Raw genomic sequence first — 12,929 nt, forward strand, 5'->3', positions numbered from 1 at the left:
GAAGCCCGAAAGTGGAACGTGTAGGCAAGCTTCGCCACCTCTGTACTCCAAATATTCTTTATTAGGCCTTTCCAAGTACATTTTTCTAGCACTCAAAACACTTCATTAGAAAGTATGAGGAGGCTGCTCGATTTAAAGGTGGAGGTTCTCAATGTTTAAAAAAGTTTGGGCTCTTTTAGATTTGTATTGTCAAAATGCTGAGGTATGAATTTTGAATGAAATCTCAGCTTATTTGTAATATGGGACAGTGTAATGTGTTTGTATAACCTTGGGTTGATGGGGGGAGGGGGGTTGTATTGGTTTTGTTAATAAAGAGATTGAATTTAAAAAAAAATCACTTCATATAGTAGTTAAATATAACTTTTTACAACAGAAAAAATGAAAATCTGATATTTGGCTATTACTCACCTATTGGAATTCCAGACCTCCTCAGCTTGGGTGAATTGAGTCCATAGTATTTGGTGAATTAAAATTGTAAATGCTATTTTGTGATCTTTTTTTTTTTTGTGGGTTGGTGGGGGAATTCCCAGCTTGCATTTCCTGCTTCCTTACTTTTCAAGCTCCCTGAAGTTAATTGCAAACATGAGCAGACTGGTATTAACCCCTGGCTTTAGAGTTTTCTACCAGATTGATAGTGAAGGCTTATGCTGGTCCAAAAAAGGCATAATATAACAGTTTATACCTGGGATTACCGGGAAAAGTTGTTTTGCCAAATCTAGAGGCATTTTTGTAATATGCATGGTGAGAAAAGAGATATTGTAAAATCTTAATGAAACACACTCAAGTGAAAGGACTGATCTTGCAGAACAGAATGAAACGATTGACTGTTTATTTTATTTGTTTTCAGTCAGTATGCAAAACTGATTCTTCAAGTGCAAGACAGTTCACTCACTCTACTCAGACATTACCATTCGTCCTTTTATGAATAATGTACAGTACATTATAATTCCAGGTAATATTATTTCTCCGAGGATAAGCAGGACTAGTATTATCATGTGTGGGGTGCATCTTATCACGTAACAGAGCCTTTGGAAGGCCTGCACTGCGTATGTTATGTGGAACCGCCAGTCTTTTTCTCTTCACGGAGCTGACGTGTTTTACTCGTGCCATGATTTTTCAGGTTTAAAAAAAATGTTTGATTTTCTTGTTGTGCTTTCCTGCGCTGTACTTTTGATTCCCACCCTTCCTTCCTTTCCTTTAGCTTTTTGGCACTTTTGTTTACTTTTCTTTTTTTTTTTGCACCCATGGCCGTTTTAGGCTCGGGCTCAAGTCTCTCTTTGTTTATTTTTCCTTCCTGCACCATTGAGTCGTTTGATTTCACTGCAGCTATCTTTCTCTCGATGTCACGGAAGTTAGCCAGTGGGTTAAAAAACTGTGCACTTGGATCATGTCAGTCACTGATCCTCATGAGGAGTGCCTCAAGTGTCTCGGAAGGGACCATGATCCTCTAACCTGTACTCTCTGTGTTCAAATGCTAAAGAGGACTGTTTCACCACTAGGGAGGTGGTCTGAGAGAGGCTCAGCCCTCCAGAAGTCCAAAACATCGGCATCTAGAGCATCAGTCCCTATGGCCTCAGGAACTGCACTGGAGACTGGCAATGATCCGGCACCAAGGAGGTCTCCTGCCTCGATGTCGAGCACTGATAGTGGGCCTGCTGGTCAAGTTCACTCAGACCTGACACTGAGGAAATGCCTGGATTTGGTGGTGTTCTCTTCAGCACCGAAGGACCTGATGCCAAGCACTGAGCAAAGGCAAAGAAGCATCGGCATCAGTCTTCCTTGACATATCAGGAGCTCTGGGATGTTAACATCATTGGTGCCGTGAGGACCGCGCCTCTTCCAAGGAAGTGGTGCTGACCTGTTAGTCTCCCTGAGGCTAGGACCCCCCCCCCCCCCCACCTTTGCCAAAGCTTGCTTTTGAGGAACAGATCCAGGCCTTGCTTTGGAAGGAGCTGAGGCATCTCCTGGGTGCGTTTGTTGACTCTGGAGACACTCTAGCCTGTACTGGAAGGCCAATTCTTTACCTGTTGGCCGGTCGATGATGCCGGTTCCCTGAGCCAGCACTGATGCAGTTACCCTCCACAGCTTACCAGGTGAGGAAGCTGCCTCAGAGAATGGGTGAGACGAATATCGACTTAACCAGCTATGTGCATAGTGGCCAAACCCCACCCCCCAGAAATTCAATGCAGGTTGTCAGATATGGCCTGGCATTAAATCTCCAGGTTCTCTGCCAACCATGGGAGGTAACCCAACTAACTCCCGCAGTCAGAATATCTGCCCCAAAGTCTCCACTCTGAAACCAGTAGGCCCAATAGATAAACATGTGGTTTCTTTAGGATCTAATGGACAACTATCATCACAGGTACTGTCACTTCTTGGAACTTTCTTGAGTTCCTCTGAGCACATCCCTCCTCCCCCTCTTTTATTTTCCTGCAAGGAGGGGGTATTTCAAGTAGATACTCTAGCTCTAGCTTTATCTGGGCAGATTGAAAATGCTTTTACAAAGTTACCCAATTCTCTGCAAGGTGTGGGGTTAGCCAACAGTCTCAGCCATTGGGAGACAAGCTGAATATAACTTTAAAAGATTTATGGGACTTGAACCAACATATGGAAGGTATTTTTAAGGCTGTTATAACTCAGAACATTAATTTTTTCCTAGAGGTAGTGGAGAAATTGACTAATATGGATTCATTTATTCAGGTTTTGGATAAATGTCTTTTAGCTATAGAGTCTCGGGCTTCTTCCCTACAAGCTTCTTCCGTCTCTGCGATTAAAGATTCCTATAATATTCATTTGAAGATAGAAATGATGGAAAATGCTAATAGGGTTAGAAATTTGAGAGTTTTGAATTTTGCTTGTATATGTTTATCTTCTGAGATTCTCGTGAGAAAATATCTCAAGGAAATCTTGAAATTGATCAGTGGTTATTATAACTAATTGTTATTGTTTACCTGATAGAAAGAAGATTCAAACTGATCAACAAGGGATAGGTCAATTAAGGGGTATTTTACTAAAGCTTAGCTCGAGTTATTTGCAGCAGGGCCCATAGAAATAAAATGGGCTCTGCAGATGACTTAAGCTAAGCTTTAGTAAAAGAGACCCCCTTAGTTACTATTAAAGTAGGTTTAACAGCTTTTTTTGAGGATACTCAGGATATAATTAATACTAGATCTACCTTGTTAGTAACTGTTGGTCATGAGAGTGATAATTCTTTGATTTTGAAGAGGTATTTTCAGAAGAAAGATATGGTTTATTATGAAGCAAGGATTTATATTTTTCTTGATGTGGCTAGGGTCACACAGGCGGAAGGCTTTTTTTTAGAGCAATTTCTTAAGGGTCATGAGAAATAACACTTTAAGTTAAAGGGTGGGTAAGATATAGAAATATTGCACTGTAATGTTTAGTTAGTGTTAAACTAACTTTTTTTTTTAGTTTAGTTTATAAGTTGAATGATTCCTCTCCTCTTAATGTGGGCTAGTTGGTTATGGAAAAGTGCGTTTTTTTCATACTTATTTCTTGAAATTCCATTTCTGTTCTTGCTCCATTTATGGATGTGTAAGTTTATAAATTTAAAATAAAAAGGAAGTGTATTCTTGTCCATATGCTATTGGATCAGATTGGTGGTCCCGCACAACTCCCAGCAGGTGGGAATGCACTTGCGCATGTGCAGTGTGGGCAGACTAAAGGTTTCTTTAAGTAATAAGTACATTGGGAAGCATCTGCACTGAGGCTCCTTCGGGGATGTCACCCCACATATGAGAATACTAATCCTGCTGACCTTGGAGAACATCTGTTACAGGTGAGTAACTTCGCTATACCCTTTCTTTTTCTTACCGTATAGAGCTCTAACTATTCTCTTGTTCTCTTCTTATGTAGAATGAAAAGGCTTTGGGGCACTCCGTGAGCTGTTCCAGTAACATCTCCAAGGTAACATTTCCAAGACTGTCCCGCCTTGAGCAAAAGTGGGATGCTGTTCTAGATCTTTATGTGTTTCTAGCATGCAATGTTTAATAACTTTTCTAGTGAGCGTTGAGGTAAGAGAGATTTTTTAGCAAAGTACAAAATCTTTTCTAAGAAGTTTACCCATGCAATTCCCCCTTGAGGTGCAAAGTGAATTACAATTTAAATCCCAAACCAGGCATACTCTGGTAATTACAAAATGTTAAATGAGAAGTAAACATAAGATTAAACTAAATGTTTTTTACTTAAGAAAGTATTGAGGGAACAGCGAAATAAAAAATGGGATTTATAAGGATTTTAATTCAAATGGAAATGAGTTCCAGAATTCAACTACTTGGAAATTTATAGAACTCTCCTCTTAAAATGTATCCTTCTTAACTGAAGGTAAATAAAGTAAAAATTCTATTTAGTTCTAAGTGGTTTGATTAGTCTTGGCAAACAAAAGAGCTCTACCAAGTATTTGGGACTGGAACCTTCAAAAATATAATGCAACCCAATTTGAAAAGCATTCTGGCCTGAACTGTCAGACAATATAATTTAATCAATAGTGGAGTAACACTATCATATTTCTTCATGCCATAGATCAATCTTGCTGCAACATTTTACAGGGTTTCAAGTTTGCTCCTTAATTTAATGATATGCCAGAATATAAAAAGTTGCAATAGTCAAGATGTGAAATAAATAATGCTTGAACCAACAGTCGAAAATGATCTTCAAGAACTAGGGAACAGACATTGCGAAGCTGACATTATTGATGTTATCATTGATAAGAGAGGTGGTACTGGATAAAGGTTTTGTTGCTGGAACAAGAAATAACATGTCATCAGTGGAGCAAAAGCATACACTTGAACCTGAGATATTGTCACTGAAGGAAGGCTTATAAATATAAAGAATGGGAGCGAGTGGCGAGTCCTGGGGTACTCTGCAGTGTGATTTCCAACTAGATGAGAAAGATATTTCATTTTTACCTTATAGTGACGATTACAGAGAAATTGTGTGATCCCAGTTCAATAGATGAGCAGTAATGCCTAGAAAGCTCAACTTAAATAACAGAATCTCATGAATAACTGTATCAAAAGCAACAGTTCATTACATTGCAATAATATCAAATCGACACCTTGTGCCAAAAAAATTTGCATCTGACACAAGAACAATCAAAAGAGATTCCATGCTATAAAATGATCTAAAACGAAATTGGGTCAAACTCAGACAATTGTGATCATTCAAAAAATCTGAAATTAATTTTGCTACTATAATGTCTGATAATTAAGGGGCCCTTTTTACTAAGCTGCGTAAGCGTCTATGTGTGCCCAAAGCGCACCAAAATGGAGTTACCGCCTGGCTAGTACATGGCTCTTGCGGTAATTTTATTTTTGGCACGCATCCAATACGCGTGGATGAAAAATAATTTTTATTTTCAGACGTGTGTATCGGACACGTGCCAAGTGGCATTTGACGCATGTAGGTCTAATTATTACCGCCTGGTTACCATGTGAGACTTTACCGCTAGGTCAATGGCTGGTGGTAAGGTCGCAGACTCAAACTGCATGTGCGGCAATTTTGATTTTGCCACACGTCCATTTTCAGCAAAAATGTTAAAAATGCCTTTTTTACAGGTGCGCAGAAAAATGGATCAGCACAGCCCCAAAACCTGCGCCTACACTACCGCAAGCTAGTAAAGGAATACTAGCAATAAGTCTGTAGTTGCTGTGTTGATGTAAATCAAGGTCCTCATTTTCAGGGATAGATGTTAAAACAATATCACTGGAATCAGAAGAATAGGAGCCAATTTGCAATAATTGATAGAGTTATCCAATCAAGCGCTAACGAGGGGGGATCGATCATCAAATTAGAAGGGCAGCTATCTAAACAACAAAATGAAACAGATCATTTTTTAAATCAATGATTGAATCAAATCTATTTTAATCTCAGCGAAGGAACCCCATCTGCATATCCTCATGACAGGTTGGTTTAATAAGATCAATACTTGGGAGTGCAGCTAGCCTAATTGTCTCTATTTTGTTTGAGAAATAGCTAATTCCTCAGCAGTTGGATGCAATTGGTTATTTGGACTGCTAACATGAGAAATAGTTGTCAGTTTATTAAAGCAAAAAATTTATTTTGATCCAATCTTTCATTCTCTCACATTTACACTTATTAAGGAAGATTTATAATATCTAATAGATCTTTTCCATTCTGATTTTCTATCAGGATCTCTTGAGCTGCCTCCATGTATGTTCTAATTTCCTTCATTGACTTTTTAAGTAATGTAAGTCTAAAGTAAACCAGGTAACAAAATCTTTATCAACCTTCATTTGTAAAATGAGTTTATCTTGTTGGGCAGACTGAATGGACCGTTCAGGTCTTTATCTGCTGTCATTTACTATGTTACTATGTAAACAGGTGCCATCTTGTCTATAGTAGAGGAAGTTACTTTTAGCCAATTTGTTAACATTTGTGGATTTGACTCGTTAAAATTTAAATGGGATAGTACCTGATTCCAAAAAGTTGTTTTGTCTACCGTATTTATCTTAGTCTGTTTAATGACAAAACGTGTTGCTGTGTGAGTGGTTTTAGAGAAACAGTAAATTCCAAGAGATGGTGATCAGACAAAGGTAAAGGGGACCAAATACCATCTGAGAGAGAAAACCAATTTTGTAAGCTTTGCTGAACTTGAAATTAAATCTAAATTATGATCTCTGTACATAAGAACATAAGAATAGCTACACTGGGTCAGACCAATGGTCCATCTAGCCTAGGAGTTTCGGAGTCATTTTAGATGTTTCGTTTTCTTTTAAGTAGCAGGTATCAGCTATACTCGGGGTTGTGTTGTTCAAGATTCACTTGATAGCGAGGTTAAAAGGTATTCCTTCTATGAAAAGTTTTTGTATTGTTTTGCAAAGCTATGTATTGCCTCATCTTGATTACTGCAGTGCCCTGTTGTGTAGCCTACCACAGGCAGTCTTAAGGGCATTGCAGGTGGTTCAGAGTTCGGACACACATATGATTGTTGGTGCTGGCAGAATGGATCATATTATGTCGCATTTGATATCATTGCATTGGCTGCCTATAAGGTGGCATGTTCAAATAAGCTTTTAATGTTGGTATTTAAGATGCTTCATGTGATGCCCCATCGGTCTTAGTTCAGAGTTTGCAGGCTTACTGTCCTGTGCAAAGTCTTAGGTCTCAGAGTCAATGTTTGTTAACTATTCCATCGTTTTATCAGGTTCACTTAGAGGAGACATATTTTAGAGTGTTTGGGGGTTTTTTTGTGCAGGAGCCAAGATTGTGGAATTCTCTTCCTTCTGATTTACATCAGCTATCTTCTTTGTCTCTGTTTAAAAAGCGTCTGAAAGCATACTTGTTTCGTAGGCCATTTTCTTGATGGGATTGTGGTATGAGTGGTTGTATGGCGGTGAGCTGTTGGTTTTATACTGTTTTGATTTTAAGTTTGTTTGATGTTATATATGTTTTTATTTTATGCATGTTAGTTGTACTCTGCTCAGATATTTTGATGAGCAGGCTATAAATTTGTTAAATAAATAAGTATCTTGTTTCCAACAGTGGCCAATCCAGGTCACAAGTACCTGGCGGAAACCCAAATGGTAGCAACATTCCATGCTGCAAATCCCAGGACAAGCAGTAGCTTCCTCATGTCTGTCTCAATAGCAGCCTGTGGATGTTTCCTCCAGGAACTTGCCCAAAACTTATTTAAACCCAGATATGCTAACAGCTATTATCACATCCTGTGGCAACGAGTTCCAGAGCTTAACTATTCATTGAGTGAAAAAATATTTCCTCCTATATGTTTTAAAAGTAATAGTAATCTGTTGGAAATGCAATGTCAAACCAAATGAATTTAAAATAATCTAATATTTTTTAACATCTGGGTCAGATTGAGTTTCAAGATGATGATTAATGCCCAATTAACTTGTATTTTGAAAAAGAAAGAATGTTGCATTAGAAATTCACAAAAATAATTTTGTATCAAGTTCCAGATTTAGATGGTCTGTATACTTTTAAAATAATACCAACTGAACCATTAAAAGATGAGCCAGTGAATTTAAAACCATTAGTTCTAATCCAGGGATAATTTAAGAACCCTCTAGGGTTTTCTTCAAGTATAATGAGGGGAATAGCTATACATTTTTTATCAGGGGAATAGCTATACGTTTTTTTTGAGGGTTCCAGACAATTGATCTAATGACAGTTTGTCTAATGGACAATTGGTCTAAAATACACAACTAATAGGTCAGTAGATCCAATTCTACAATTGGTCTAATGGCTCGGTTGGTCTAAACAAAATAGGAGACAGGTACTGATGCAAAAAGCAGTGTAAATTTTGTAAGAAAAACTACAACAAGATACAGAAATTAAAGATTAGCACTTAAATTTTATGAAAAGTAAATTTTATAAACATGTAAGTGGAAAAAGTTGATATGAGAAAATTAAAAAGCACAAAAGTTTGCCATGTAGAAAATCCAGAATATTGTAGGAGGCTCGCTGTGCAAAAACGGACATAATACGATCTTCATAGTGTCTTTCATCATTTTTGTGTTTCTTTCGTTGCTCACCTCATGTTATGCATTCCATCTGATCTTCAACGTCCTTCTGCTCTTTCTGCAATTCAGCGATCAGTTTATAAAATCCAACATGTGCTCTTCCAACCAACATTTCCAGTCTTCTATGCCATGATTCCACTACGTTCTATGTTTTTTGTATGCCCGGGTCAACACGAGCATTGACCGACCACAGAGGTGAGTGGTGTAAAATAGGTAAAAGTGAATCGATTATTTACTCTTTCAAAAAGTATAAAGACTATGGGGCACTCAATGAAGTTACATGGAAATATTTTTAAAACAGGAGGAAATATTTTTTCGCTGAATGAATACTTAAGCTCTGGGCTTGTCATTACTGTTTGCTGCAGCTTGTTTCATGGTGGCCTTCACACAGGCAACATCAGCTTGGTGTGCAGCAGCAGAGTGTATTGGATATTCTCCAATCTTTTGTAGTTGATGCAGGCCATTAATGATTATTGTGACTGCTGACCCATTAAAGTCTGTGTCTTCAGATCTCCAGTAGTAAGCAGTTTCTCCTGTCATCTTTCTGACACTTACATTGTAGGCATAGAAGATAACCTTGGGCAACTAACTTCATAAGCATAAGTACATAAGCATCGCCATGCTGGGACAGACCAAGGGTCCATCGAGCCCAGCACCCTGTCACCGACAGCGGCCAAAAGAACAAGCAATTTGTCCCACCCATCCTAGAAATACTGTATTCCCTCGTCCATTCAATAACATTCTATGGCTTCAGTCACAGAACTCCATTCCTTAATATATCCACTGTAACAGTTGCAATTTAACTGAAATATTTTACCTCGAACATCAACTGCAGTTCTGGATTTTATGCTTGAAACATAAACTTTTATAACAGTTTCTACCTTTTATAGAATTGTAATATACGATTTCAGTTCACAGCATTTGTTTTCATCTCATTCACAAACAGGCCTACTTCAAAGCTGCTGTCATATTTAATAATTGGCTTCCTAAACAAAATTTGTTTAGTAACTTAGTACATTCATTCATGACTGAAAGTTTTACTCTTCCACATCAAACACTTGTGACTTTGCACCTTTATCATATTCAGTGAAATTTTTACCATACCAAGTGGCTTCCAGGGTTAATGCCTTGATTAGATTAAAGTATGTGATGTATTCTCATTATTGACTTTAAAAAAAGTGATCTGCCATATGATAAATGTATGACTTCACATCTTTGTCTTGATTATTTAATTTTTAGACCAATTGTTCATTAAAGTCAATTTTAGACGAATTGTCTCTTTATACAAATTGGACTTTAGACGAATTGTATCCTTAGACCAACTATCATTAGACCAATTGTATCAAACCTGTTTTTGACCCATTGCAATTGGAATCTTTTCTACTAGGGAAATGAAGTAGACAGGTAAGTTATATGTTATGATGTACTTTTCTTGGTGGTTAAGTTGATTGATTGGGGTTTAAATATAAGAACCCTCTAAGGAAACATTTTTTTTAATTCTTATAAATTAATCCAAGCTCACCTCCTTTTTGTACTAGATCTTGAGCTACAAATGATGATATAACCAGGTGGACATAGGTCCAATATGGAACTACTGTGATCTGATAACCAGGTTTCCGTTATTAAAGTAAAACCAACCTGGGAGTCTCCAATCAAATCTCTGATCAAGACACTATTCTTGCAAACAGATCTAGCATAAAAAAAGGGATTTGGTAAATATTGATTCGTAATGGTAACAGGAACTTTTAACAGTGGTGATAAATTTCTTAAAGTGACTAAGGTGAAGGATTCTGCTAAGCATGTAGTTCTTGAGTATGATTCTGTAACCATCCAGCCTGTTCCAGTTTTCCAATAGTAGCGTTTGGCCCTGCTTCCTAGTGACGTTGTCAGTATCACTAGCACGGTCATCACAACACCAGCATGCCTACGTTGAATTGTTCCCCTTAGTGTGCCCCTTTGTGGGCAACCTTGGGGGAAACTCTGGGGCTTTTTTCTGGTTCCTGGAGATAAGGTATGTTCATTTCTTCAACCATGCGCGCTATGGTTATGATTTATCTCCTATTTTGTTTAGGACTTTAGCGCAAGTTTTCAGTCAAGCTTGTCTGAACAGGGCCAGTTTATTCCAACAATAGTAATTTCTTATTACAATGTGTCTAGTTATTGACGCCAGACGTTTCCCCAATATCGTCACCTGATTGTTCAGTGTATGTTCAACGAATACCAACTGTAATAAACAAAGGGAAAAGATCTATTTTCAGATGCAAGCAACGACTGGACAGGACTGTCCTACACTCTTTGCAAAAGGATCCATTTTATCACCTTTCTGAAGAGCCGATAACCAGTTTCTTGTTTTTATATTAACACAAGATCACTTTATAATAAATTTCTCATAATTTACGATTGGTTGATTCAAAAAAGTTTGTTTTTTGTAACTGAATCCTGGCAACAGTTGCCTGATGATCCATTGATTTTAAGTGTCTGCCTGCCAGGCTATAAGATTCTTCATCAGCCTCAGCTAAGTCATCAAGGTGAAGGTGTGGCAATTATTTGTAAAAACTTTTTTTTACTACACATTTATATAATTCTTTAGTGCATCGTTTTTTAACCGGTGCGCTGCAGCACCTCCCCAAGTGTTCTGGTGGGAGGAAGAAGATCATAGGTGTTGTGTGATTTGTTGGGTTATCTGGAGGGGATTCTTGATCTTCTTCCTCCCACCCCTTGGGTCTCTCTCCTCTCCGTTGCGATCTTCAAACTTTGTGGTTGCTGGCAGGTATTAAAACTGGCCAGCCCCGGGGTTCTTCCTTCTGATGCAGCTTCGTTTTGATGCATGGGAGGGAACCAGCAGAAGGAGGACCTTGGGATGGCTAGAGGAAGGCCTGTTGTAAAAGCTGCCAGCAACACAAAGTTTGAAAGAATCGGTGCAGAGAGGAGAGAGAGACCTGAGAGGCAGTGGCATACCAAGGGGGGGGGCGGTCTGCCCCGGGTGCACGCCGCTGGGGGGGTGCAGCGCGCCTGTCGGCTCTTTGTTTTCATGCTCCCTCTGCCCCAGAACAGGTTACTTCCTGTTCTGGGGCAGAGGGAGCATGGAAACGAAGAGCCGACAGGTGCGTGGCACCCCCTCCCCCAGTGGCGTGCACCCGGGGGGGGGTTCTTTCGCCGGGGGGTCGCGCTGCACCTGGGGGGGTTATTTCGCCGGGGTGGGGGTCACGCTGTTCCGGGGGGGCGCTGCACCCGGGGGCGGGGCGCATCGGCGATCCACCCCGGGTGTCAGCACCCCTAGGAACGCCACTGCTGAGAGGTGGGTGGAGGAAGGTAGAAGAAGAGATTAAACCCGAGGGAGAGGGGAGACAGTCTGCATCTGTGTGGGAGAGAAGGAAAGAGGGAAAATATCGGATCTGAGAAGGAGGCAGAGAAATTGAAGAAAGCATCATGGTCACAGGATGGTGAGCCCTTGGGCTGCAGCCAGAACTCTGACTGCAGCAGACAAGTCCCCCCTGGGCTAATCCCAAGCAAAACTAAGACAGAACTTGGTAGACAAGGCTAGACAGGACACGGCAAGACACAGCTGGACAAGGCAAGACAGATGAGACAAGAACCAGATCCAGATGAAGGAATGGAAAAGCAAGGCAGCAGAGCTAGAACTGAAGCCCAGACAGGACAAAACAAGGAACAAGGCTAAAACTGGTTACAGACAGGCAAGATAAGGGCAAGGCTAAAACTGGATCCGTATGGGACTAGGACAAGACCACAGCAAGTCAGACAAGACTAGGACTAGACAATGAAGGCAAAGCAAGGCAGGAAAAGAAAGCAAAGTCTAGACAAGACAGGACTAGGCAGGTCAGGAACAAGAGTTCAAGGCAGGACAGGGCTGGCTGGGTCCAAGTCAAGGCAAGATCTGGAAGCATGGCAGAGCTGGAGCTTGGCAGAAACTTGGAGACAAGGCAGGGCTGGAGCTTGGCAGGACCTCAGAGACAAGGCCAGAGCTGGAGCTTGGCAGGAGACAAGGCAGGGCTGGAGCTTGGCAGGAACTCGGAGACAAGGCAGGGCAAGGCTAGGTCCAAGGCAAAGCTGGAACAGGAACAAGGCAGGAGCTGAATCACGGCAGAAACACAAGACAGGCTGAAGACCTTGTTGCAGTGGCCTCCCAGCAGAGTCCAGGACGGCCCCTATCAAGAGTGCAGCTGTCAACGTCGCAAGGAGGCGTCCCCAATGACTCTCACCACTGGAGCAACACCCTAGCAGGACAGGCACTCCAGGCCAATGCACCAGAGCAGGCTGCTGCCCGAAGGATGCTGAGGGACACCACACAAAGGAGCTCCGGAGAGCCAGCATGGGACCAACCCCGATGCCCCCACAGCGTTGGGAGGTGAGTTGGGGCGCAAGTCATGGCAAGAGCTATGACAGAAA

At 40.4% G+C, this 12,929-nt stretch overlaps 1 protein-coding gene across 2 annotated transcripts in view; it reads left to right on the forward strand.

Moving 5' to 3' along the window:
• The window catches only part of LOC115470354 (E3 ubiquitin-protein ligase MARCH8-like), a 195,939-nt gene that overhangs the window by 123,244 nt on the left and 59,766 nt on the right, over positions 1 to 12,929 (forward strand). For both annotated transcript variants that reach the window (XM_030203437.1, XM_030203438.1), the window contains one exon: positions 3,877 to 3,927. In XM_030203437.1, the coding sequence (XP_030059297.1) occupies positions 3,877 to 3,927 (51 nt within the window). The remainder of the gene's footprint in view (positions 1 to 3,876; positions 3,928 to 12,929) is intronic.

The sequence above is a fragment of the Microcaecilia unicolor genome, chromosome 5, assembly GCF_901765095.1.
Source record: "Microcaecilia unicolor chromosome 5, aMicUni1.1, whole genome shotgun sequence".
In the NCBI taxonomy this organism is placed as follows: Eukaryota; Metazoa; Chordata; class Amphibia; order Gymnophiona; family Siphonopidae; genus Microcaecilia; species Microcaecilia unicolor.